This window comes from Fistularia commersonii, chromosome 6 (genome assembly GCF_037954325.1).
Source record: "Fistularia commersonii isolate RoL2024-O1a breed Wild chromosome 6, RoL_Fcom_v1.0, whole genome shotgun sequence".
Taxonomy (NCBI): domain Eukaryota; kingdom Metazoa; phylum Chordata; class Actinopteri; order Syngnathiformes; family Fistulariidae; genus Fistularia; species Fistularia commersonii.
In genome coordinates this window covers 6,710,829-6,738,620 of record NC_141289.1, presented here as the reverse complement: position 1 = coordinate 6,738,620, position 27,792 = coordinate 6,710,829, and the positions used below count along the sequence as shown (strand labels likewise).

Sequence of the window (27,792 nt, the reverse complement as noted above, 5' to 3'; positions counted from 1 at the left end):
GTGTGTGTGTGTGTGTGTGTGTGTGTGTGTGTGTGTGTGTGTGTGTGTGTGTGTGTGTAGCAGAGAACTGCAATCTTTGCTTATGTTTTGCACCCAGGTGTGATAATGCTAATATTGGTCGATGTGATTTGCATTTAGCTTAGGACATTCGCTTTTTCTGTTTTGGTGATAACCCTCACCTCGCTCCTCGGTGTCTGCTAAAAAGGCTGGAACAGCGTCTTCATTTCTGCATTAGCGCTGTAACTTTACACCCCTCCTGAACCCCTGGAAGGCTGCCAGGCCTCTCAGCCAACATTGAGGTCCAAAAACACAATCGTGACTTGAAACTGGCAAAAGAGAAAGTGGCATTGCCGTAAGTGGCGGTCAAAGAGCTGAGCAAGGACGAATTTTCCATAAAAAGCAGCTACATCAATGCTGATTGGTTGCCTGTTTCTTTTAAAACCCAAGCCAGACACTGATCCTACAGAATGCAATGCAGTCTAACTAGGTGGCTACTCTATCTTTAATGTTTTAGCACTTCTTTTTGACGTGCTCATTGAGTTTCATCACTCTGAGCACATTTCTGTTTAATGTTTGTTAATTAATGGCTTAGGAAAGGTGTCCTTTTGTTTCCTGAGATTTTTTTTTTACCCCCTGTGGTGTGAATGCTGCTGTACCTTGGACAGCAAACCTCCCCCAGGCATATTGTGTTTGTCAATATCAAAAGCGTGATTAATTTAATTAAAATTGTTAATACATCAACAGCACAGCGCACAATGACTCAAAATCCCACAATTTCGCTGAGTGATCGGTGCCATCTGGCATCAGAACCGACTCCACCAAGATGGACAACCAACCAAACAACATATTGACCTTTTGAAGGGAAGTTTAGGTCCAAACAAATCGAGGCAGGACGTTGGAGCACCAGGAAATAGTTCACCAAAGAACTTCCTGATAAAGCACCACATCAACGGCAAGCTCATATTAGGGGAATCCTCTGCAAGGACCACCACCGCTGGCAACGTTCGGGTTGGTCAAACCCTCAGGGACTGACAGGGCCTTGGATAATATTAATGGTCTCCACTCATATGGCACTTTCATGCACTCACACATGCACTCAATCACCAATGGTGACATGCAATGCAAGGCGCTGACCATCAGGAGCAACTGGGGGGGTTCAGTGGCATGCCCAACAACACTTCTGGATGGCATTAAACAAATGAATAGTGAATAAAAAAAAAAAGCATGAAAAAAAGAGAATTTAAAAAATTGTTTAATTAAGTGTGTTGACCTTGACGATGAGACGAAGATGGTGATACAATGCTACAATGTGTTTCTTAATGTTAACTGCAAACTTTGCTGCACTTTGTGGCTAAACTTAATTTTCACTTAACAGAGTGAATCCCGCTCCTCTTTTTAAAACGATCAAACCATGTCCGAACGGCTCTGACTGACTCATCCGATGCCTGGTTCATTGACTTCACACCGTCTGCTGCACCAAATCCTCGTAAATGTCTCCTGTCTTCTCACAGACAATGCTCTCACTCACGGTATCTCAGCAACAACTTCTCCATCTCATCATGGACGAGTCCTCAACACACACACACACGTCGCTCATGTTTTTCCATGATTTTCTGGAGGCTACCAAGTGGCGCTTGAAATGTCCCACTGTCTTTAAACACCTCCACCACAGACAAATGCCCATCCCGCTCAATCCTAACTCAGATCTGGTTTCGAATCACACAGCAAAAATGCCGCTGAGCGACAGCTCGTCTGTCAGAAAACTCCCAAGTTGATGCACTAGGAAGTCCAAGTTTGACTGTATGTATAAAAGTAAGGTGACTAGGTGAGCCCGTGATGAGTCCTTAATGGTCTCTGCACAGGATCCTTATAGGAAGTGTTTTTGGGAAGGTAGCCGTTTGCTGATGACATTTGTTTTATCAATACTGCGGCTTCTCTGCCCGACCACTTCAAACCAGGTGGCGCCGATGCACGTCCTACTTGAATATGCTACCAGGGACAATTACAAGTGTGTAAAAATGTGTGAACAAGCCAGAAGGATCTGACGGCACAAAAATAGCAGCCCTCGGCTGGACCAAGCAACGGGCCTTAATCTGCTCCCACAAGGACAAGCGCACACACACACACACACACACACACACACACTGACAGAAATACACAAATACAACTGAGTCACGGCACCCTGACACTTTAGGTGGACCAGCAGAGCCGGGAACATGATGCATCTCTGGGATGACACTTCATGTCGGCGATGAGCTGTGCAGTCACGGCCGCTCAGCTGTGATGGTGACGCTGACAGAAGACAACGCCACGGTTTTACACGGAAAGCCGCCGGCCATATCTCCCGGTGACACGTGGGTTATCGTCGACACGCCAACACCGCATCGCCGCGGTGTATTTCCCACGGACTGCTAAGCTGGGCTGCAAGGCTCCCTGGCAGATAGCGAGACAACTGACGGTGAGACATTTATCTATGGACGCTATGGAAAAAAAAAAAGAGGTGGACAAGTGCAAGGGCTGAGAGGGCCTCACACCGTAACCTTGTCAGTCATTTTCATTTCTTCTTGCCGCAGCCTCTATTTGCTCCGCCGGCCGACTTTGGTTCCATTGTCTGCTTCTGGCTCCTTTCCTGTCTGGAGATCAAGGGGCCAGTTAAAAGAAGACCAAGCAGAAGCGAGGGTCGCGGCGGCCATTTGCCCAGGGGTGATCTCTGGATTAGGAGCTGGGGTCCCTCGGTTTGCCGGGTCTAAATTGCTCCACATACTGAACAGATTAAGCTTAAAATGAATGGAGCGACTGGGCCGGCGGAGCCGGGCTTACAAGGGGATGTTCTCCTTTCACAAGCACTTCCAGCAGATGTAGGAGCAGCGAGGAAGGCTGAGGCCCACTAGGATCATTATCTCTCTGGGGGATTCGTCCTTCATGCAGGGGAGCGCTAATAGCCACAGCACCGTTGGACCCTTCTGAGTTATCAGCATTCACATCGAGATAAATCATCGTTACCAGGTTTGATGCCATTGTCATCTTTAGCGTGTTAATCATTTTCATCACTGTCATCATCCATTTAAGCATCTACCCAGACAGCAGGATGGAGTCTCAAGCCACCGCTTTGCTTGAGGCTAGTTTCTTAAGAACCGTCATGAATGTTTCCGTTGACGTTGAAGCTGCACAGAACGGTACTGCCCTGATGGTAAGGGCAGCTCAGAGGGTGGAAGGGGGTCCTCTAGATTCTCCGGGAGCTGGCCGGGTCAAGAAGAAGGTCCAAAACCCAACCTTGGAAATCAACCGTTTGTACCTTGTTCTTCCAGGGAAAGGTGCAAAAGCATACAGTCAAGGACCACCAAACTGAGGGCTGGCTTCATCCCCAGACCTGTGAACCCCCCGGGTATGCTTCACAACAAGTCAACGTAATGCATGACTTTTTAACAAAAATAATTTTCCTTTTCCTTCGGGCTGTCCCCTTCAGGGGATTACCTCAGACAGTTATCTTCCTCCATCTATGCTTACTCACCGCATCCTCTTCTAACTTCATGTCCTCAGAGAAGCTGCCTCCTCAGGGTACTTACATGCGGTGGACAGATAAACAAATGGTCTGCATTCATTAAATACATATACAGTAACAAATGTTCCTCCTCTCGGTGCTGACGAGGTTGGATCAGACTGTTTTCCTGGTCATTTAATGAATGCGGCACCCGGGGGCCTCTCTGGTGGGCTTAGGTCAGTGAAAATGGCTCGTAGTAATAGCAATCCTTTAGGGCCACCGGGGGAAATCATCACGGGTTTGTTGGCATGCCATGTAATTAACCGTGTTAGCTTTGCTACACCCACAAAACCAGTGGAATAAACCCATGTAGTGCCTAACCTCTGAACCCCGCGTCACATAAAGGGGACTGACAAGAGGCCAACTCCGTAGATTCTGCACGGCAAAGCCAATTTCATCGTGATTTAGTGCTGACAGCGAACGGGGAAATGATGTGATTTCCTATTGATTGTAGTTTTGCTGAATATGTCAGGAGCAGGTGGGAATTCGATGCTCGCTCCCGCCGCGGAGCAACGATGGATGTTCGCTGTCAAAGGGGGCTTGAACCCGGGCTGAAGGACAGTCTTCACCCTTAAACCTTCTGAATCGATTAATCAACAGACCAGGTGTATTGCTGAGTCCGGGATGTGATTGACAGCCTGTCACCGCCTTACAGTGCTTGGCATTCGTCTGTATAATTACAAGGTCTCAGAGCAAGGTTACACTCCGCGGTAATGAGCATTTTTGCCTTCAATACATCAAAATAATGGTGATGATCTCATAGGGCGAAGTTGTAATCACTCACCTGCTGACTCAGCTCCAATTATAAAGTGGCTGTTTCAGCTCAACTATTTCTTTTTGGTGGTGGTGGTGGTGGTGGTGGTGCGGAGACTTGCAAAGCATCTGTTCGTTCTAAAGCATACAATTTGGACACAGGTGTCTCAGCCATTCTCTCAGCCCACATTTAGATGTCGGAAATATCTGAACAATGATGACATTTCAAGGCTGGTGAAAATCAAGCTCTCTCTCTTACTGGTCCTGCGAGTTGGGTCATCTTCTGAAGAGGTTCACCTTGCAGACAAGAAGTAAAGACCATGACAAAGCATTTATGTGCTGTAGGATTCGTAAAATTAATGTTGCAGCGCAACATTATCACTGAGGAAGTGGGTGAGTGGATTGAATCATTAGATCATTAAATAATCAGCCAAAGTGACCCCCCCTGCCTCCTCCAGCCCCCGACGGATCATATTTTCTGAAAGCCAAAACTCCCACTGGACAATTAATCCAGCGCTGCTTTGGCCGGTGATTTTCCATCCCTTCGTTCAGGGCCTTTGGATTAAACATAAACAGGTCCAATCAGGCAATGGAGAAACACAATAAGATGCATCTGAGGATCCTTTTGGGGACCTGCAACCAGGAGGGCTGGTGTTTATCCCACACACATCTTTAACCAGGTGCTCGGTGGCACAGTGTTTAGTACTTCAGTCTCACAGCCAGAAGGTCCCTGGTTAGATTCCTACATGGGGCCTTTCTTTGTGGAGTGTCCATGTCTGCTCCGTGGCTACTAAGGGATCCTCCTGGTTCTCTAGGTTCCTCTCAAAGTCCATAAACATGCAGGAGCTTCATTGGAGACCCTGAATCGTCCAAGAATGTGAATGACCGAGTGAATGGTTGCATTTCTCGGGTGAAATGCACGTATCTTCTTCAATGAGAGCTGAGTTAGACTCCAACATCCCCCAAACCTGACTGCAGGGTAAGCAGTATAGTTAAGTAATGACTGTAAATTTTGACCATATGAAAACCCTTTATACCAGCAGTGACTTTCAAGAATGTCTTATCTGATAATAATGAGAAAAGTTTACGATATGTTACCCTACTCTTGATCTTAATGCTGCCATGTCCATCTTGACAAAAACATCACTGTGATCCCGTAAAATCATCAAAAATTACATATACATCCAAAAAGTCAACACAAGGAGCATCCGGACCTCATTTGGCTGACATACGATATTATTGGATGTTGGAGGCGACACAGGATCTAGCTAGATTATTCAGCGGGAGCTTGGGGAGTGAGAAGATGCCTTAGGAATGGAGGAGAAGTGTGATGGTGCCCTTTTTTAAGAATAAGGGGGATGTGCAGAATTGCGTTAACAGAGGGAAAAAGTTGATGAGCCATACAAATTAAGTTATGTGAAAGAGTAATGGAAACAAGACTGAGAACAGAAGTCAGGGTTTGTGAGTTACAGTCTGGCTTCATGCCTAGAAAGAGTACTACAGATGCAGTATTTGCTTTGAGAATGCTAATAGAGAAGTACAGAGAAGGTCAGAGGGAGCTGCATTGTGCTTTTGTAGAACTAGAAAAAGCATACGGCAGGGTACCGAGAGAAGAACTCCGGTGTTGTATGAGGAAGTCTGGAGTGGCAGAAAAGTATGTTAGACTGGTGCAAGACATGTATGCTAGCTGTGAGACAGTGGTGAGGTGTGCTGTTGGGGTAACAGAGAAGTTCAAGCTGGAGGCGGGACTTCATCGGGGATCAGCTCTGAGCTCCTTCGCCTTTGCAGTGGTGATGGACAGGCTGACAGATGAGGTTAGACAGGAAGCTCCATGGACTATGATGTTTGCAGATGACATTGTGATCTTTTGTGAGAGTAGACGACAGGTTGAGGAAAATGTAGAGAGGTGGGGGTCTGCTCTGGAAAGGAGAGGAATGCTGCAGCAAGATAGAATATAATGTGAATGAGAGGAACCTGGGTGGAATATTGAGGCCACAGGGAGTCGAGATCAAGAAGTTCGAGGATTTCAAGTTCTTAGGGTCAAAAGTACAGAGCAATGGAGAGTGTGGAAAAGAAATGGGCTCAAGCATGTTGGAATTGGTGGTGAAAAGTGTCAGGAGTATTATGCGATAGAAGACTATCAGCCAGAATGAAAGGAAAGATTTACAAGACAGTGGTAAGACCAGCAATGCTGTATGGCCTAGAGACAGAGACAATGACAAAAAGACAGGAGGCAAAGGTGGAGGTTGCCAGGATGAATAGGATCAGGAATGAGTCTATCAGAGGAACAGCGCATCTTAGATGTTTTGGAGAGAGGGTCAGAAAAGCCATACTGGGATGGTTCAGCCATATACAGAGGAGGGATAGTCAATATCTTGGTTGACAGATGCTGAAATTAGAGCTGCCAAGGTTAGAGGGAAGGCCAAAGAGAAGATTTATAAACGGGGTGAAGTTAGCTGGTGTGAGAGGGGAGGATACAGAGAATAGGGTTTAAATGGAGAAAGTTGATTCACCGTGGCGACCCCTGAATGGAAAACAGAAAGAAAGGAAAAGAAGAAGAAGAAGAAGAAGAAGAAGAAGAAGAAGAAGAAGAAGAAGAAGAAGAAGAAGAAAGAGGAGGAGGAAGCAACACATGCCCATCAGAATCTCTACAAGCTGTGACAGCTATATCACCAAATTGTTGCAATGCTACATCATCCCTTCACATCACCTTGATGCCAGTCATTCCAAGTAGAATGATATGACAGGTTTAGATCTTTGGTAGGATCCTTTTAGTGTGACGACAAAAATGCAGCTGAGGTCTAAGCTGCGCTGAAATATACTCAAAGCTGGTAACCTCACCTCCTAATCCCCTTGCATAAAATCACCAGGACTTATTTTCAGTTAATTATTCAAACACATCTCCGCTGGCATCAGGAATAAAGCTGTATTTGTCCCTCCCGCTGTGATACGTGGCAGGATGCAGCCTGACAGAGGAGTTCAACACTCCATGTGGATGGAGAGAAAAAGCCTTTTCATCATTTACATCCTCCAGCTCCCATCATACAATGGTACTCCATGCAAAATGGAAACTGGTGACGGAGGATCAGGAAAACCTCAATTATCCAGATGGGTGAATGACTGAATGAATGGTTGAATATCTCTATACTCTGGATTTCATCACCTTACAATGTCAAAGCACATTACCCTGGATCTCATTCACCCATTCACTCACAGGTTCACAGACAGATGGAGCAGAGCTTCCCAGAAAGGTGCTAACCAGATCATCGGGAGCAGGATTCAGTGTCTTTTCCCAAGGATACGTCCGCATGCCGATATAAGGAGCCGGGAATCGAACATCGGATCTGGGAACACCCGCTCCAGCAACTGAGATATTTATTTTCATACTAAATGCTAAAATTCATCAGGTGCTCGAACTCGCAACCTCTGTGCTGAGATGTGGGTCCTGCTAGTGAGGGGAACGGGGCAGCGTTAAGCAATTTTAACGTCTTGTTGAATCATACTACCGTGTGGGGAGGGATCTCAGAATGGCATAAAGACCAGATCTCGACAAGCACATGGCATGGAGGGGTGTACGTTGATCGGAGTAGATGCCGTTTGTCGGAGGGTGTTTATTTCCTGTAAAAGCTGAACTTGGAGCCGAACCATTCTCTTCCCGGGGAGCGAAAAACAGCCACATCTTCAATTCCCGCTGTCAGCCGAGTCGGCGAGGTTCCGGCCGAGCCGCTCAAAAACAAAGCGATGGCCATTTTTCAAAATGTCAGATTACCAGGAGAAAAAAAAAAACAAAATATGAAAAAGATTTTTAGGATGGCATGAATCCAGAGGTGGTCGCGTCACATCCCGATCACTTTGGACATGCACAACAGAACATATCCTGTACAATAGCCAGAGTTTCACGGGAAAAATACACAATGTACTGATGTAGTTAGCCTAGGGGTGGGCAAACTTTTTGGTTCAGGGGCCGCATTGACTTAAAATTTGACAGACCAGGTCAGCACAAGATACGATACATATAAAAATAAAACGCATCTATTTACAGTACATTTGTCTGAACATTGTCTGACATTTGCTTTAAAAATAAAGGCTAAATCACAAAGCCAGTCTATGTCATTCAGCTCAGGAAAATTCTCAAGTGTTCTCAAGTAGCTCCAAAAATGAAATAATCTCCTGTTTGAGCTTCCACATGCATTGATTCGATCATTCATATCAGGTATTTATCCTGTACCAATCTTTGGCGGGCCGGATTAAAAGGACCTACGGGGCCGATGTTGCCCGCGGGCCGTAGTTTGCCCACCCCTGAGTTAGCCTGACCCCGTCACAGCAAAAAGGTTCCTGGTTGAATTCCCACAAGGGGCCTCTCTGTGTGGAATCCCCATGTTCTGGGTTCCTCCCGCAGCCCAAACACATAATAGAGGTTAACTGGAGACCCTACTTTGTGAGTGAGAGGGTGAATATCTGTACATGTCAACATTCTCAATCTCATCACCTTGTAGTATCAAAGTGCTTCACACTGGATCCCATTAACCCATTCACCCTTTCACACACACACACACACACACACACACACACAACCACACGCACACAAAAGGTGACGAAATTCTCTTAGCGTGGGGAAAGAGTTAATCCACAGGAGCTGTCCGTGGTGCTGAAATCAGCAGCGCCTCCTTTCTGGGTCCAGAGGTGAAGATGGGGTCCCTCACGCCTTCCCAATCTATATGATGATATCGAGAGAAAGATTGAGAAGATCAGGTATGAAGAATTCCAGGCGCTCACGCTGCAGCGTGTGCTGGAAGGATGATAGAGACTTCCCACAGTATGAAAGTCCTGCTGAGATGTTTTGACCCCCCACACCTTCTCCTCGACCCTGCCTATTCTACCCGGCTCAGCTTGAGTAAGCTCTGATTAAGCTGTCGGGTTGTGAAGACTATTATGGTCTGGCTCTCATGGAAACCACGTTCTCTGCTACTATCGTCTAGCAAGAGCCGGTGCTGAGGAGAAAGAGGAAGAAGAGGGGGAAGAGGAGGAGGAAAAGGAAGAGGAAGAGGAAGAGGAAGAGGAAGAGGAAGAGGAAGAGGAAGAGGAAGAGGAAGAGGAAGAGAGAAAGGCTGTTGTGGTACCTTTTCAATCATCCTGTTCTTGGGGTCACATCTGTCTGTTTACCCTTTCATTCACATCATATAGAGACATACCATTCATTCACTGATCCCCCGCTGATAGCCACAGAGAACCATTAACTGTCATCAATTAAAACGATTAATCGAATAGTTTATTTACTCTCGTGCGCATCGTCACCGTGTAAATCGGATGTCTGACCCTCGTTTGATGAAAGCTGCCAATGTCAGAGGAAAGACGGTGAAGAAGAGCGTGAGAGGATGAAGAGGTGGAGAGGATGAAAACGATGACGAATGTATGTTCTGTTTATGTGCAAAACATTACAAAGAAAGTTGCCATTACACAGAAAAATCAGCTGTTGTTCAACCGAAGGTCATAAAAAACAGCATATTTCCCCTCACGACACACTCGTGCCACTCTTTGTCTGTGTGTTGCGAAGCCCCTTCTCTCAGCAGGCAGATGGAGGCCTGGGACCAGGACAGATGTTTCTCCTGACTTGGGGTGTGTCTGCAGGGCTTGTGCGTGACACACACACACACACACACACACACACACACACACACACACACACACACACACACACACACACACACATACACACACACATACACGCACACACTGGACTGAAGGCCTAATGGGGCCGTTTGAGAATGAATGAATGCATTCACTCATGCATTCATTCATTCATTTCACAGGTGGATTCCATGCCCTTTGCCATACTTGGCTGAGGTTGAGGTGTGTCCATCTTGCTTTTTAAATATCACGCTCTGATATTTTTGCGTGTTTCCACACGAGAAGACCCTGAACCACTGCCCAGCAGCTCCACCTGGGGGCTCTGCGGGTTCTGCAGGTGCAGGAGGTTCTGGAGGGGCTGGAGGTTATGGAGTTTCTGGAGATGCTAAAGATACTGGAGGTGATGGAGGTTGTGAATGTTCTGCAGGCTGGAGCTGCATCTGCACTGAGAACCGTTCACACCTGAGAAGTGCGTCAGTGGGACCGTGCGTGTGCTTGTTGTCCAGGAGGTGTCGGAGACGTTGGAGTAGTTGCGTACGACTCCTCGCCCGTGTAACGCATTACAAAGTACTCCGTTCCTGCGCAGCCGCTTTGTCTCCTCCTTCTCCATGTGGGCTTCCCCCTTTTGGCGGCGCCGGTGTTTGCTTCCCCCTCCTCCTCCTCCTCTTCCTCCTCCCCCCACTCAGCCATTGGCCTCCCCCTTCCCCCTCCCTCCTCCTCCTCCCCTTCACAACAATAGAGCTCCACCGCTCCGGAGCTCGACGCCCAAAAAAAAACCCGCGCTCCGCGTCTTCCTCGGAGCGGCTGTGAGATGACGGCGGGGCCGCGGAGAGGCGGCGGCGGCGGCTCGGGGCGACGCGCTCGACCGGCGGGGACGCGCCCGAGTTAAAATAAGGGACACATACGGGGGGTGGGAAGGGGGGAGGGAGGGGGAAGCAGGTGGGGGGGGCTCCTTTTTTTTCCTGCAAGCGAGGATGACTGACTGCTGACAAAGGATCGAACCGGGAGTCTCTCCTGGCTGCAAGTTACGGAGGAGGGTGTGTGTGTGTGTGTGTGTGTGGGTGTGTGTGTGCCCGTGTGTGAGTGGCTCACTTGCCCCCACTTGGACAGATTTTTCCCCAAACCCTCACACACACTCTGCAGGTGAACCATGCCTGTCCGGAGGGGTCATGTCGCGCCACAGAACACCTTCCTGGGAGTGATCATTCGGAAATTCGAAGGACAAAGTGAGTACACACACAGACACACACACACACACACACACACACACACACACACACACACATGCACACACACACACACACACCTCCCCTGCGTGGATGTAAGCCTGCCTTCCCTCTTTGTGTGTCGTTTCACCCAAAACGATGCTTTTAGTGGAAACAGCTTTGAGTGTGTGCGTGTGGTGGTGGTGGTGTGTGTGTGTGGGGGGGGGGATACGTTTCAGTGATTTCAGCCCCGTGAAAAGTCATTTTAAGTTAAATAATCCTGCTCGGTGACTCTGGCGGCGTGGAGTCCCTCAGCTGGTGCTCCAATTGAAGACGGTTGTCAGAAACCGCGTGCGAGGAGCAGGGATTAAATGACTCATTTGCTGTTGGAATAGTAATAAGGATTATTGTTTTTCTTACCATTATCAACATCATAATCAAGTTATCGTCACCTTCAAAATCACATTTTTTATATTGTTGTTGTTGTTGTTGTTGTTGTTGTTGTTGTTGTTGTTGATGATGATTTTATTTTTTATCTTTGCCTTCATTATTAATATCATCCTCATTAGAATATGTTTTTTTTGTGATTTGTTACTTTTACATGATGATCAATACTATCATTATTATATCATTATCGTATATACAGTATGTATCATTGTCATCACAGTCTTTCTCATAATAATCATTGTCTTTATAATAATAATAATCATAATTTTTATTATATCTTTAATGCCGTCATCATTTTATTATTATCATAATTGTCATCAACATTATCATACTTGTTCTAATTCATCATTATTATTATCATGTTCCCCATTATTATTATTAAGGTAGTTGTTATTATTAATATTATACAATACAATAGCTATCATATTGTTACTATAAGAACAGTATATTAGTAGTATATTATTATCATCATTTATCATTGGCATCATCCCATCATTATTACAATAATCATCATTTCTATTGGCTTTATTGTCATAATTATCATTGCAAAAATCATTATTTTAATATTAATTTTATAATTTTTGTCATTATCGTTATTATAATCATCATTGTCATCCTTGTCATAATTATCATTACATTCATTATCGTTATTTTCAGTATCATCATCATCATCATAATCATATTATCATTATTATTATTTTTATAATCAACAATATTCTTTTACGAGTCCCCATCAATATTCCACCACTCAGTGCTGTGTTGTTCCTGCAAGCTCTGTGTGTGTGTGTGTGTGTGTGTGTGTGTGTGTGTGTGTGTGTGTGTGTGTGTGTGTGTGTTTGGTTACTGTAATACCTGCTGCACGGCGGGTGGCGCGGGGATGAAGATGGCTGTTTACTGCGGTGATAATGGGCTGACTTTCTTGGTTAGAATTTAGAGCAATTAGCTGCGATGGCATCCCTTCTCCAGGTGGGGCTGCGTGTGAGGTTCTGTCCGAGCAGCGCTTGCTTAAAAAGTCATAGTGCTTCTATCCTCCCCCATGAAGTACAATGACAGGGTTAGTTTAACGTGCATGAATTACCCCGTTTATGCGAAAGGCATATCTACGTATATATTTGTGTTTAAACCCTTCCTCTGATGTCCGCTTCTCCTGCAGATAAAAAATTCGTCATCGCCAACGCCCGTGTGCAAAACTGCGCCATCATCTACTGCAATGACGGCTTCTGTGAGATGACAGGCTTCTCCCGGCCGGACGTCATGCAGAAGCCGTGCACATGCGACTTCCTGCACGGCCAGTTCACCAGCCGGCACGCCGTTGCCCAGGTGGCCCAGGCGCTGCTGGGCTCCGAGGAGCGCAAGGTGGAGATTACCTACCACCGCAAGGATGGTGAGTGCAGCCGCTGGCATCTCCTTGAGAAGATCTAGCTCCGCTCCCCGCAGGCCCCCGAGAAGGTGGCAAGGTGTGTGGGGATCGCCGGCCTAGGCCGTGGCCGCTTATGAACGCCGCATGCGGATCATGACTCGGCGTGACAGCCGGTGTTGTTTTTGATGAGCGGTGGAGTGAAAGTCCGGGGAGCGTTACCACGGCGACCTCCAACAGTGACCTGTGTGTACGAGGGGATTAGGCCCGCCTTGCGTAACAGTTCCAGGTCGGTGAAGTCTGGAGCTGATAGAGCAGGTTGAAGGTTTAACAGCTGTGTGGAAGACATGCGGGGCTGGTTTGTCTTGTGACTCTGTCGCCGCAGCAACAAGCATTATATCGATAGCTTCCAGCTTTTGTGCTAATGTTCACATTTGACTCAAGAATCAGAAAATCTGTAATTTTGGTAGACTCAGGCCCATCTTTGGCCTTGGATGAGCCCCTTTTACTCTGAAATCCCGAAAATGTTTTATTGCCGGAAACGTATTTACCTGTGAAAGAGTTCCTGGTGATCTCAGCATTTCCTTCGCATCGTGTTCAGCAGGGTTTATTTTACACCACAAGAAAATAAGTAATAGATAAATATAAATTCCTGTGGTGGAAAAGGGGGCAATAATTTCACACTGTCAGAAGTTTTTGTAGTTCGTAAAACATTTCTGGGATAAAAGTGCATTCATACAACTGAGGAACCAGGGATTGTGGGCCTGAGCTCCTATGACCATCTTAACTCCTACTCCGAGGCAGGGTCTTCTAAGTCTTCTAGGTCTACGGGAAATTCATAGGTGCTTGGTGATTGGTGGATCTCATAAGCCACACCCATAACCAGATACTTCTTATGGAGCATCATTTTTAAAAGCGATGGTGGTCACTGGTAAGATGTTTTCTTGCGACCAAATTGACAGAAGCAGTGAGAGTGACGAAGATTTCCAAGCTCTTCTGGCCCGCTATCTCAGAAACCTGAGAGGGGTTTCCAGGGCTCACAGAGGAACATCTACATTTTGGCTACACTGCAACGATAGCAAACAGCTAACAGGGTTCTTCACACGGCGAAGCAGTGCACGGAGAAGACAAAATCACTTAAATCATCTGATAGGCCATGGTTATTACTCCACGAACACTGCGGCAGCTTCCAGCTCCATGTTGTCGGTGTCATCATCTTCTTTACTTCTTCATCTTAGTGTTTGTGTGTGGACCTTAAGGTACCTTCCAGGGTCCCTCACTGCCTGTGAGAATGCAAAGCTAAAAGATTCCCCTAGAGGAGGCTGCTTCCTGGAACCAAATTGGAGCTGGATGGCTCTTGGACTTGTTCTTTCTGAAAGCTGCTAATGACCAGAGAGTGGGTGAGCAGTGATGTGAAAAGGTGAATTCAAGCGCACGAAACACATCATCCGCCACAAGCTGGCATGATGTCTTAGTCTCTCACAGTGGAAGAGTCAGATTTGGGGCAGAACAGACAGATCGGTCAATTTTCTAGCGTTGATTTGTCACAGTTTATGCCCAAGAACTCGCGGGTACCTTTTGGGGCAGGGCCCAGGAAAAGGCCAAGCAGGCCGGCACGTCCTCAGAGGTCAGAGGTCAGCCCACTCCCAGCAATCATAAAGCTGTTTTAGCTTGCCAAAACATGGGAACCCGCCCCAGGCTCTTGATGAACTGCTCAATTATCAACCGATATTTCAACCAGAACACACACACACACACACGGGTATGAATCCCATATTGATTTTATAGCAGTTTAGTTTGAATTCTAATAGAGACTAATGTGTTTAACAGGTAGCAGAGCCACAATCACAGCTGCAGCATCAGCGCTAATTATAATAAACAGGCTCTCTTAACTCCTTAGATGACACACTCGCTACATGTAGCACATCATGCAGCAGAATTTTATAGAAATTTGATTTAGGTGATTTAGGTCCCGGAGGGCCAACTGGCCAAACAAGCCGACAGAAACGCGGCCTTTACAAGCGCCTTGAGAGAAGTCCTTTAAATCCCGGTATGAATGGTGGAGTAAGGGATGAGCTGATAGAGTTGTTGATTGGAATTTGTGATTCATTAAACATATTCCTGCCCCTCTTTGCTTCCATCGGCAACTACCTTAATGAATACTGTATTTTCATTTTCCTTTATCTGCAAAAAGTAAAGAGCGCTAATTCCTAAGCAGCTAATTTTGCATTAAAGCATCCAGGGCATCGCCGTCACTACGAGAGACCCAGCGTCCAGGAAGAGTTAAGAATTTCACAGACAGACAATTTTGTCTTCATGGATAGCAGAACAAGATGCTCCGGGGGGCATTTTTATTACTTTCTATTTACTTTTAACACATCTGACTCATTGGCGCCTTGGATTTGTAACGACGCCAGCGCATTTGTGATTTATGCAGCCGCGCAGGGGGTTCGCGAACACTTTAAGGTAATAAACGACGCACAGCTTAGACAGAGAAGCATCAGGGCAAAGGTGCAGGCTATGACTGTAGCCGCAGTAAAACGCGCCATGAAATAAACGTCATGGAGACGCCAGCGAGGTGTGACCTATGCATCTCAGGGTTTTTATTTCACCTTTACTCATTTCTGCCGTTATCCAGAGGCAAAAATACAGATCTTCTCATCTTCATCACCCCTCAATATCGAGCTGCATCCATCCGTGATGCATTCTGAGCAGAGGCGAAACCGACGTCTGCTAATTCCCGCCATGTGAGCACGGATCATGCATGCGGCTTGAAGAACCCACCAACCTCCATCCCATGGCACTTCCAGAACAAAGCGGCCTCATCAACAGGGTCATGGAATTGGCAGACTCTGTTTTTTTTTTACCGAAGCATCATCAACCTCATCATCGTCATCAAAAAATCTCAATCCAGTACAATACACCAACAATAGAAGGTCATGATCATGCGCTTGTAGCTGGTGACATACTTTGAGTTGACTAACGTGAGACATCTATTAAGCTAAGTGTAAGATTGGACTGCAGGGACCTCGATGCAAAATGCTGCCCGCAGAATATATGTTGTGCATGCTATGTTCCCTATGAACCTCCTCATAAAGCGTTCCAGATGAATGTTAGCATATATCAACTTGTGTTTATGGGATAAGGAGAAGGGAAGAGGGTTCCCTGAACGTATCAGAGCCCAGAGTTGTTCGGTTGCAACGAAGGAATCAGCGTATTTCACTTCGCTTTTCTTTGTGCACTCCTTTTTGTAACCAGTAAATTTTGAGTTCAGTCTGTGCAAGAAGTCATTTAGTGAGTGTAGATCCACACGGCGTAAACCAGAAGTGAAGCTTCGACATTAAAAAGCCCCAATAGTCTACACTGGTTACCGTGTCCTTTACCAGACCCCAATTTTGACCACTTTGATGGCATCGAAAGGTTCCTGTCCTGTCTCTGGGAAAGAACTCCATTCCTCACGAGCAAGTTCACCATTCTGTGAACCCCCCCAACTTTGAGCACATCCACAGACACCTGATTAAGGACTCTGACATAATTTAAAAAGAATTGTCTAGATTTGTATGTGGCTTAGCCAGCAAGTACCTGGGGCGGCGTAAACAGAAGGATGTATCCAGGTAGCTTAGGAAGGGAAAATTGCACCCGCCAGCACACTATGACGTTTGGAACGGATGGACCCAAAAACGGGCCTGTAGATGAACCAAGGTGCTTCTGGTGTTGAAGGAATCGTACCCGATGTGCAGAGTCGGCGCTGTTGTGGGTGGGTTATGAAGATCAAGGCATCACAAAAGAAACCAAAAAAAACTTTCCGTGTGTTCTTATTGATAGTCTAAAGGTCACAGCAGAAGCTCAGTATGGACTGTTTGAAAACCTTGATGCAATCTGATTACTCAGACCACATTTTTAGATGCAGTGGATGTTCCCGTAACAACAAGAAACCACTCACCTGTTGTGGAGATCCAGTGGTCCTCGCCACCAATTACCTTCTAATCCCAATGGCCGCTAACTTTAGCTCAATCAGTCACAGTACACAGCAATGCAAATATCGTGGCTTCTCCTTGGCAGCTCGGTGGCGCCCGGATTGCCTTTTTCAGTCGTTCACACTTCAAATTCATGCGCACACTCGGCGGTGCCGCCAAGGGAGTCATAAGGGGGTCGTGCATGGGGGCTCAAGGACATTTTGACTTGATCTACGCTTTGGGGGGGGGTAATCCGTCCCTCAGACAGCTTCTCTGACCGTTACGGTCCCTACATTTGTCAAAGCGTTCTCCAGATGTTCTAAAAAGTCAGCCCGCAATAACCGTCAGCGAAAAACTGTGTTGCGTAACAACAAGAGGGTGTGACGTCCGAACCTTCTGGGACTATTTGCTCTGCTAATTAAAGGGAATGCTCTTTGAAGGTTGCAGAGATGTTTGCCGGGGAGCTCCCGAACGGGAGTCGCGCTCGGATGTTTGGCACTAATGAACATTTTGACTACTTTGTCGCTTGTCGTTTTACCAGGACTCAAAGGGGAGGGCATCCAGCCACATGCTACTACTACACTCGCCGGTAAAAGGATTTTAAATACTTCTGACCAGACCATAATACTTCTGATGGCTTCCGTGAGCCGAGCCAAGGCGGATTGAGGGGGGCGTTGGAGGGGGGTTCAGTTGGCATCGATCCGCTGAGCAAACAGCATTAATGAGGACACAAATACCTTCATGTTGCATTGATCTTCAAAAGCGGCGCATCGGAGACTGGAAATCAATGGCGTCCAAACAGCCTCCTGCCGCCGGCTGGCCCGCCGGGAGATCCCGGATAAAAAGAGCTGGAGGGCTCCTGACTGCAGGACCCTGCAGCGGTGGAAAAGCCTCATTACCATCCCCTATCTTTTGCCTCTAATTACCTTGGTGTTTTCCTCGTACCTGACTCAATGCTTCTCCAGGGAAGGTCAGACACCTGCTTCTCCTGGCGTTTTCGCTCACGTTAATTATGAAAATTAATCAGAGGCCGCCATTGGCTGGCGTGTCTTCTTTCTCGTGAATCTTTGCGCTACAGAAACGCTTATAAATTCATAACCGTGCACCGACTGGACCTGCAGAGATGTCGATGAAAATCTAGCACCTGGTATGAGACCATCTGGAGAAGCACCGAACCTTGGTCACAGAAAAACCCAGCGTGCATTGGTTTTTTGTTGCAGCAGTGCTTAAAAGTTTCAATGTAATGCCAACCGCAACACACACACACACACAAATGCCCTTTAGCGACTATCTCCGTTGTGCCGGAATGCCGGGGAAGTGTCCTTGTGGCGAAGCTGATCGCTCCCGTCCCCTTGGACCACCGGGGTTTTTCTACGAGGCAATCTCCTCCCGCTAAATCCGGTGACCTGGGGTCCCCCGTAAACCTCTTCGCCCTGCCGTCCTTTGCGCTCTGTGAAGGAGACCTCAGCGTCAGCACAATCCCCGGCACATCCTTAATGCTTTATGATTTGCGCCTTCAGTCTCTTTCGCCTCCCAGTGCTCGTCTCTTTGACCTCCGCTGCTGAAATAGCCGCCATAAACGAAGGGGGGTTGTCCTGAAAGCCCCATATGCTGAGCTCCTCGCTGCATCGATATCAATCTCCGCTTCGCCAAAGGCCAGCTACTTTCAAGTTTGACGTTTGTGTCGTTTTCGATTTATGCGGAAGGCCTCTCCAGTTCACGTCTCCTCAGAAAGCGTCTCCTTAATGTCGGCATTTGTCTGCAGACAGATGCCGCTCCCGAACCGGGCCAGGAGGAAACTCACGTAAAGGTGACATTCTGATCTTGTTAGTCATTTCCACTGGCGCAGCTCCAGGTTTTAGATAATGTCGTGTGTCTCTTTCCCAAGTTACTTCAACGAAAGAGAGACTTTGGCTGCTTTCTCACCGGAGGAACTTTATACAATTCCTAGAACCGTTTTAAGAACCGTTGGTGCATTCGGAATGGAGAGGAATCAGGAACAAGGACGTCAAGTTCTTGGGACAATCGCAGCTCCTACTCTCAGACGGGGTCTTCTTGAGGTTCCATGGGAACTTTTGGGTGCTTGGTGATTGGTGGAACCCATAAGCCACGCCCATTACCTCATACTTCTTGTGGTTTACGGAACACCACTTTTAAAAGTTATGTTCATCAATGGTCAGATGTTTTCTTGGGGCCAAATAGACAGAAGCAACAAGAAATGGAGCGACAAAGAGGCCAGAGTTCTCATGGCCTGCTATGCCTCGCAGGGGTTTGCAGGGCTTGCAGAGGAACATCTACTCTATATTCATAGTAAATGTGGAATCGGCTGACGGCTCACAGGGTTTTTCACATGGCACAGCAGTGCTGGGATAAAAACATTTCAACCATCTGGTAGTCCGTGGTTTTTACACTGTTGTCTCATTTTTCTTCCACTTCCTTTTCTTCTTCTTCAGTTTGTGGTCCCTCACTGCCTGTGGGACTGCTCAACTAAGTTCCCCTGAAAGAGGCTACTTCCTGGAACTATATTTAAGGTGGACACTTCTTTGTAGTGTTGTCTCAAACCTGACTCATCTAGCGCGGATGAAACGTGGATCGTTTTTCTTCACATGAGCCGCTGACGGGGGTCTGCCGCTACGAAGGCTCAGGTGGTGCTGCTTTTTGCTGGGTCAAACTGGCTGAGTGGTCCGGGCACAAAGGGATGAACGAGTGAAAACAAATGAAATAAATGTTGTTGCTCAGTAGCTGCCATAACAGATCAGACTCCGTGATGGAGTGAATGCGACGGGCATAGCGTGCTCACTCACAGCGGCCCGAACAGCATCTTCACGACGGCAGTGCCATCTTTTTCTGCATAAAAAGAGAGAAAGGCTCGCTAGTCTTCAGAGCCAAGAAATCCACTAGCTCACCACACGGTTGGAGCTCAAAATGTCACCCTAAAAATAGATCCAGGGTGGTTGTGCTTCGGTGGCTCTCCAGCAGATTCCTCTCTTATTTGCCTTTAAATATCTCAGACTGGTATCTCCAGCATCTCCAGAACCACTGTTTCACCACCAGTTCATCAACACATGAGGTTGACAATGCTTGACATATCTTCTGGAGGCAGCTAGACTTGGTTTCTCTCTTTGAGGAGGTCCCTCCTCTTGTCCCAGAGGCTGTTCAATTCTACCAGACTGAAAGACTTCAGACTCAGATTCCAACCTGGGTGTGTCCTATGAATTCCAACATTTGTTCCCCAAAGGTCACTCTCATCAGGTCACACACATAACACAACAACCCCAATCGACCCAACTGCTGCACAATAACTCATTAGTGTAAGGAACGCTCTCAGCTTAGAATAGTGTCCAACCCCAATGGCTTCTGGGATGAGAGGAGGAATGCCTTCCAGGAGAGAAGTTCCCACCAGAAGATATGCAAATGACTGACCGGGTCCTGGAGGACTGAGAACCTTTTAAGGTTTCAAGGACCAGCGGTGAGTCCTCCAGAGTGGGAATAAATAGAAGCAATCCAACCAGTCACGATTCATCAAATTAGCCGTCAATCATTGTCCAATAATTAATCATTTAAAGTAATTGAACATATGTCAGTCTGAAGTGTTTCTCCATTTCACATCAGCTCAAATTCAAGGCTGATCGCAGCCTTGTCATCTCATTCTCTTAGCGTGGCTTTTTTAGAATGTGAGTCTTCACTTCTTCCTAACACGGGTGTCGTCGGGTTCGTTCTCGTGAAATGCATGTCTGCTTCAGGGCTTCTTGGGATGTTCCGCTGGGCCGACATCTGTCTGGCCAGTGACATCTTGTCACTTTGGACCACCTGGCCATACCACTGTCGCCAATGGCTTTCCAAACATCTTCAGCTCTGGCATGATCTGTAGCCACATGGGTCCACCGGGCGCACAACACTTTTACATCAGTGATTATGGAAGCAGAGGATTCTGGTGACCAGCCTCCATTTGCACAGGCCCGAGCATCTGGGAGGGCGTCGCTGAACACGTCTCGCCCAAGCTTTCCAGGAGCCCAATCAGATATTACACCTCCGGATCTGATCCGGCTGCATCGTTCTAGATTTAGCTTAGGCAGCAGAGGAGTGTGTCACAGTTTCCAATATGAAAAATGAAACATTTCTATCAGATGATACAGTGTTGACAGATCGTTGTGCCCCACCTCGAAAATTGCTCCACAAGCTAATGGATACATAAGTGTTTTTGAGCTCTGAATTTGAATAAAAACAAAAGAAACCAGTCTAGTCGAGGTTATCTTGATAGGGATAACCTAGGATGATGTTTCTAATTGAGCACGCTGTTTGAATCCTCATTAAGAACAACAGGCCTGCGGGCGCTGAGGTTCTATGGACTGATGATGATGACAACGACGACAATGCGTCTCGGGTTTATTCGCCTGATGTTCAGCGTTGCAACGCCGTAATGGAAGACCTATTCTCTCCAAATCCAATTCGCACGGATTTTGACGCTGCACAAGCGAGATAAGCCGCCACGGCGTTCACAAGCACCGACGGGGAGATTTTTGTCTCCAAGAGAGCCAGCAAGCAAAAAGGAGAGGGAACACAGGGTATGAGGAATAATTCGAGAAGATGATTTTGCTTAGGGTGGGGGGTGTTTCATCTTTACATGCAACCCGTGTGTGTGAGAGGTGTGTGGGGACTGAGCAGTAAGAACAGATAGAGGTGTTGGAGGGGGAGGAAGCAGCTTCATTCATCCATTGCAGGAACCCCCTCCTTGCATGCAGCCTGACAGCCACTTCAATTATTGATGGCCCTAATTCCCCCGGTGACGCCCGGCGTTTGTCTCCCAGCAGGTGAGAGGCCCGACAAGCCGTTCAGGGACTTCCCTGAAATGGATCATTATTGTTTACCCTTTAATTTGTTGGGTATTCGTAATGTGGGGAATTAGCATTAGCGAATGAAAACGGACAGGGGAATACAGTCCCTTTGGCACGACAATATTGCTGAGTGAAAACGTAGAATTCAGTTGTGTTCTCGCTGTCCGTCTGCACCACAGCGGCGTTCGCGGCACCAGGAAACGGAAAAGCTCTTGACTGGAAAGATTTTAAGAGGCTACAGTCTCCATGGAGACAGGGAAAACGGAACACTGAAAGCAGGCATGCGCGCTAAGGTTGTAGTCAGTTACCATGCACGGGCGGGTAGACCATAACAATTGCAGATTCCATAGTACTCCAGAGTACTCCAGAATACTTGGACTTGTATGGACCCCAGTATACATTCTCTTGCAATTGACCCCCCTTGTAGTTCAGGGTCCCCTAAGCAGTAACTCCACCTCGTCATTGGTCTGTATAAATACTCACTGCTGTTGACGCCTGATGTCATTGTAGGCCCTGTTTACGCGACAACATTTTGGGGGGAAAGTGCCAATGTTCAGTTGCACTCTGGACGCCCGTGAACGTGAAAACTATGCTTTTGGCACCTGAAAATGGAAGGATACGGAAACAAGCAAGGAAACAAGTGGGAAGATTTGGAAACACCTCCTTCTCCGTATCCATGGAGACGTAAGAAAATGACAACACTTTGAAAAGATGCAACACTAAGGCTGGAGTTAGTTGCCACGGGTCCATCATAATAACAATGGTGGACTCCAGAGTACTCCAGAGAAGTACTCTGGAGTACTCTGGACTTCTTTGACTGTCATGACTCCAAGTCTCCATCCTCTTGAGTGGACCCTCCTTGCAGTTCTCACTGTCAGAACGTACAAATACTCGATTACTTACCATTGTTGATGAGTACACTCGCTGAAGTGTCTCAACTCAAGTATGTGTTTTAGTTCACCGTGAAGTCACAAGGCCAACTATTGGCTTGGCATGTACACTACAGCATTTCTGATCGTTCCTATGGTGTGCTGTGCACTCAGATCGTTTTCAAAACATCTCCATCTGTACGGGGAACTATTTGAAAATGAAGACTAAAAACAAATGTGGGCATTCACGCCTCACGGCAGATCCCTTTCTTTTCAGTAATGATGATTGTCTTCAGGAGCCTTCCTGCCCTTCGGGGCTGCAGAATCACACTCACCGGTTACTTAAAAGGAATGGCGGTTGGCTGTGGTTTTTCTTTGTGGCAGTAGAAGACAAAGTAGACATTGGATTCTGTACATGTACATTTTGAAACCTCTCACATGGTTTATCGCCGGTCCATCATGCACCCCCTCTCTCTGTTTCCCATAAAAGTCTCGCTGTGTGGAGCATAGCGTTGCCCGGGCAACCATTCAGAGAGACTCGGTACATCTCTGCAGCTCTCAAATCCATCCTGGCACCCCTGCCTGAGGTGCTGAACGCCAGTCAATCTGCCCGCTTCCACCAACACACAGGTGTGTGATTCGAGGAAGACTCGTGCAGAGCAAATCACTGTAGTCTCCTACACCATAATATAACATGAATTCACAGGAAATAACAGCAGTCATGTTTAGGCTGCACAACCTGAGGGAAGATGGCTACCTTTTAAAATCAAATTCAAATGATAATCAAGTGAATTTTCATGTCAAACATAGCTTTGCGAAAATGAAAACTGTTGTTCATAATTGTTTACGGATGGGAGGTGTAGTTTTCTGCTGTGTGTCCAATGCAGTATGCTAATGTTAACGTCAACAAGTCCTCAAACATCAACCAGCATCCTGCAAGCAGTCCTGAGCAGGACACCACCGATTTGCAAAATGAAGGCGGATGGATACGTTTGCATCAAGACAAAGTAGGCCCGCTGCTTAAGCTATAAACTCAGAAGTAGGAAGCAGGCACAAATTGTGAACTGATGGTGGAAAGCTATGGAACAGAATCTGTGTATCTTTACATAACGCTCAGTCTAATGTCTCAAGTCATGTTCATGTTCATTTATTCACTCGTTCATTCATTATCTACGCAGAGGCCTAGAGGAGGACAGAAGAGGAGGATTATGGATGGAGGCGAAGAAGGCAAGAGTTAGTTGGTGTGAGACGAGAGGATGCAGAGGAGAGGGTTAGATGGAGGCAGATGATTCATAACCCCTGAGAAAGAAGACTTTTGATCTATGCAGATAATCCTTCACATGGGGCTTTAACATGGTATTTAACCCCAAAAGCCAGTCCTTTATGGGGCGTCATCTATAGATTTGTTGTGCCTCATTTAGGTGAAAACATCAAGCTTAAATTATCTGTCTGTCCTACTATACAAGGATGTCTTGAAAACTACACTGTTGGGCTCCAAAGTAGACCTGAAAACACCCCCGTCTCCGTTTCCATGGAGATGGAGACAAAAATACAATACTTCGTAGAGTGAAATGCACACTAAGGTTGCTTTGGGTCAAGCACAACAACAGTGGCAGACTTCAGAGTATCCTGGAGTACTCCAGTGCACTTGGACTGCCATGACTCCGAGTCTCCATCCTCCTGGAACGGACCTTCCTTGTAGTTCAGGGTCTCCAAGCAGGAAGTCCACCTCCTCCTCAGTCTGTACAAATACTCCATTACTAATGTTTACATTTGTTTTAGTTCACACGTTTGGTAGGGTACCTACACATGCACGTGTTTTATTTCTTCACAACATTACAGCACCTGCTACTGGTCCGACAGGTGTACTACACCGTCTGCTGTTTGCGAAGAACAAAACAGATCTTTGTAATCTAAGCGGGGACCGAGTCACCCTCTTCCTCACACCTACAGTCTGCTTTTAGTCAGTGGAGGAAGCTGGAAAACCCGGAAAGAAACCATGCATGTCGTTGATGTTTTGTAAAATGCCGTCTTTGCCATCAGTGAAGTTCCTCAGATGAAAGTGTCTCACGGAGATCGGATCCACAGACAAACAAGCCGGGTTTTCACACTTTAAACTGTTGAGGTTGGAATTCATAACAAGGTCACTAAGATCAATAACCCATTCCTTGGGTGGCCGTCCCCCCTTCAGCTCCTCCGCCGTTGGGTCGTTCCTCACAGTCACTCATCATCTTCTCCAAGAAGGTCACGCTGACAAGCTAAATGATTGTAAGGGGGGGAAAAAAACACATACGGGTCACCACGGAGACGCTGGAAAATCTAAATTAAAATCAGACCACCTGTGGCATTTTATTTACAAGAAGGCAGGAGAAACCAGGGCGCAGGCAAATGGGATGTGATGAATGAATGAATCGTTAAATGGAACATTTAAATATCTATCTAAACTGCATGTATACAAATACATATAATATATGTATATGTATATATATATATATATATAAATACACTCCCTTATTCTCACGGCATACAGACCTACAACCATTCACCCTCACATTTACACATCATGTAACTATTCACCATCTCCTTACAAATACACATCCACTGTGAGTTACATGAGCAGCAGACACACACACACACACACACACACACACACACACAGAGCCATAATATGCAAACAGATAGCAGATAGTCTGACAGCCCCTCCCGCACTGCAACCTGCCCCTGCTGAAACACCTCGCTTTGGCACTCCTCCGTGCCTCCCCTCATCATCCTCTTCAGTGAGACCCCCCCCCCCCCCCCCAACTAGCTGTGCAGACAGATTCAGATGTCATGTAGATGGAGAACATGCTGGAGATTATTTGCTCAGACAATACATAATATATATACTGTATGTGCATGTGTGTGAAGGAAATCCCGGTTGCTAGTGTGTCTCGCACGAGTGGCGCCGAGAGCTTTGTTGACGATAAACCTTTTAAAGGGGGGGAAACCCACCCCCATTAGGTTTCCATCGTAGTTCCTGCCTCTCATTCACAGATTGGATATGAGGAGAGCACATCTGTGAATGAAAAGCCCCACCACCACCGCCAACGCCCCCATGTTACCTCATTCATCAGATGGCGTGCTAACCTGCTCACTCTCATTCACGCGGTGTGGAGATTAATATTCGTTTCTATTTTCCAATGCGACGGCACTCTGCCTGCTCTCTGAATGTGTGACGCCTCCCCCCCCAGGTGGAATCCGAAGGCAGATCTAATGATTGTAAAAATAAGAAGTCATTTCTGGCGTGGTTTTCCTCCAGAATCCCAACGGCGGCCAGTATTTGACGTCTCTGGCTGGTTTTTCTTACAAATCTTTCTACAAACTCGGCAGGCCGGGGCTGAGTTGGCCACATGGGTCATCACTCCAGGTGCCACCTAAGTCATTTAGATGGAGATGGACTCAGGTGGGGGGGGGATATTTCTCTGAGGCCTTAGATTTCTCTCCCTTTCCACATCATTGGCAGTTATTGCTTCGAGTCTTCTGTCAGATTGCCACCAATCTCCTGCCAGGAAATGGATACTGATGACTGACCGCACCGTGTCATTACTGCTAATTGTGCCACAAACCCAAAAAAAACAAAACAAAAACACTAAATTGGCTTCGGAGAGGGCCATATCTATCTCCTTATCCTTGCATGTTTTTCTTACGGCACATGTGGGTTCTCCAGGGGTTCTTGCTTCCTCCAGCAAACACCCAAGTAGAGGTTAAGTGAAGGCTGTTAGTTTCTACAAAAACACCCTGCATCCTCTTATATGCGATTTATAAACCTGAAAGAAGTTTTCAAGAAGGTGGCTGTTTCTTGGTGCATTCAGACAGCAGATGAACCAGGGACCTCAGCTCTGAGAACCATCTCAGCTTCTAGTCAAAGGCAGAGTCTTCCAAAGAAACTCATAGGAGACTGGTGGAAATCATAAACCACACCTATTACCAAATGGTTGTGGCTTATTATTGCCATGAGTGCCATTTTTAAAAGTAATGGTCACTGGTCAGGTGTTTTCTTAAGACAAAATGGACACAAGCAGTGAGATGGCCCCTGCTGAGATCGCTCCCTTGGTCCCTCCTGTTCCCCTGGAGGATTCTTGTCGAAATCTACTTCCGGCGCTGTCTCGGGCAGCTGCCTGCCAGAGTTTCTCCTTACCTTAGTTTCTCTTTTTCCAAAATTTTCTACTTTTGTTTTTATTCTATTTACTTCTTCTTGCTTTAGTAACAATTTAGTTAAGTTTTTTTTTTCCAACAATTTCCTCCGGGATAAATAAAGTTGTTCTTATTCTTATCTTCTTGCCGTGGCAACTGGACTGAACATCTTCACTTGTAGTTGTGTCACCCCTCATCCGAGAGGCTTCTTCAGCTCAAATGACCTGTGGGGAGTTTCCGAATATAACTGCGAGGGTTTTGGGGCGGGTCTAGGGGTCTCTTAGGGTGGCTTGTTATGTAAATGTAAAAGTTAATTGACACAAACTACGTCTAAGGGTGCTGTTATGCTAATTAATTCGTTGTTTGATGGGACAAAAGAGCAACTTTTGTGGGATTACCTTGATTTGAATGTGAAAAGGTAAAGCTAAACAAAGGAGTGAAACCAGTTGGATCACATGAACTGAGGCTCAATTGGAAGTGGTTCTGTGTTAAATCTTTCCTGGTTGTTTGGAGGGTGCAGATGGGCCCGGGCCGTGTGTGCAAATCCGGCTTGGTATTGATCCCAGTATGGTGTTATAGATTTGTGAAAGGTTGTGTCTGATGCCCCCTTCTCTGTTCAAAGATGTTTTTTTTTATGTTTCGACAAAGATGGGTTCTTTGACTCCTTTCTCGAATTATGTCTCTTCTCAGGCCAGAATATGGACTAGACACGGCCAAAACCCTGGCAGTTATATTTGGACACTCCCCACAGGTCATTAGAACTGAAGAAGCCTCTCGGATGGGGGGTGAAATGTCTTCAAGTAAAGAAATCCGAGCCAAGTTGCCACGACAAGAAGATTTTCGACAAGAATTTAGACCTGGATGACTGAGAAACTCCACAGACATGTGTATTTCCTGGAACGAAATTTTAGCTGGCTACTTAGAACTGTCCAAAATTGTTTTTTTTTTCTGCTTCAGCGTCACTGTACATCAGTGAGGGTGTGTGTGTGTGTTTGTGTGTGTGTGTGTGTGTGTGTGTGTGTGTGTGT

The 27,792-nt window shown here is 46.6% G+C and overlaps 1 protein-coding gene across 4 annotated transcripts in view; it reads left to right on the top strand.

The window, feature by feature from the left end:
- Positions 1-10,710: 10,710 nt before the first annotated feature.
- LOC147233246 (voltage-gated inwardly rectifying potassium channel KCNH7-like) overlaps positions 10,711-27,792 on the top strand; it is an 81,483-nt gene continuing 64,401 nt past the window's right edge. For all 4 annotated transcript variants that reach the window (XM_086147858.1, XM_086147857.1, XM_086147856.1 and 1 more), the window contains exons 1-2: positions 10,711-11,148; positions 12,728-12,958. In XM_086147858.1, coding sequence (XP_086003984.1) covers positions 11,073-11,148; positions 12,728-12,958 — 307 coding nt within the window. In that variant the 5' untranslated portion in view covers positions 10,711-11,072. The remainder of the gene's footprint in view (positions 11,149-12,727; positions 12,959-27,792) is intronic.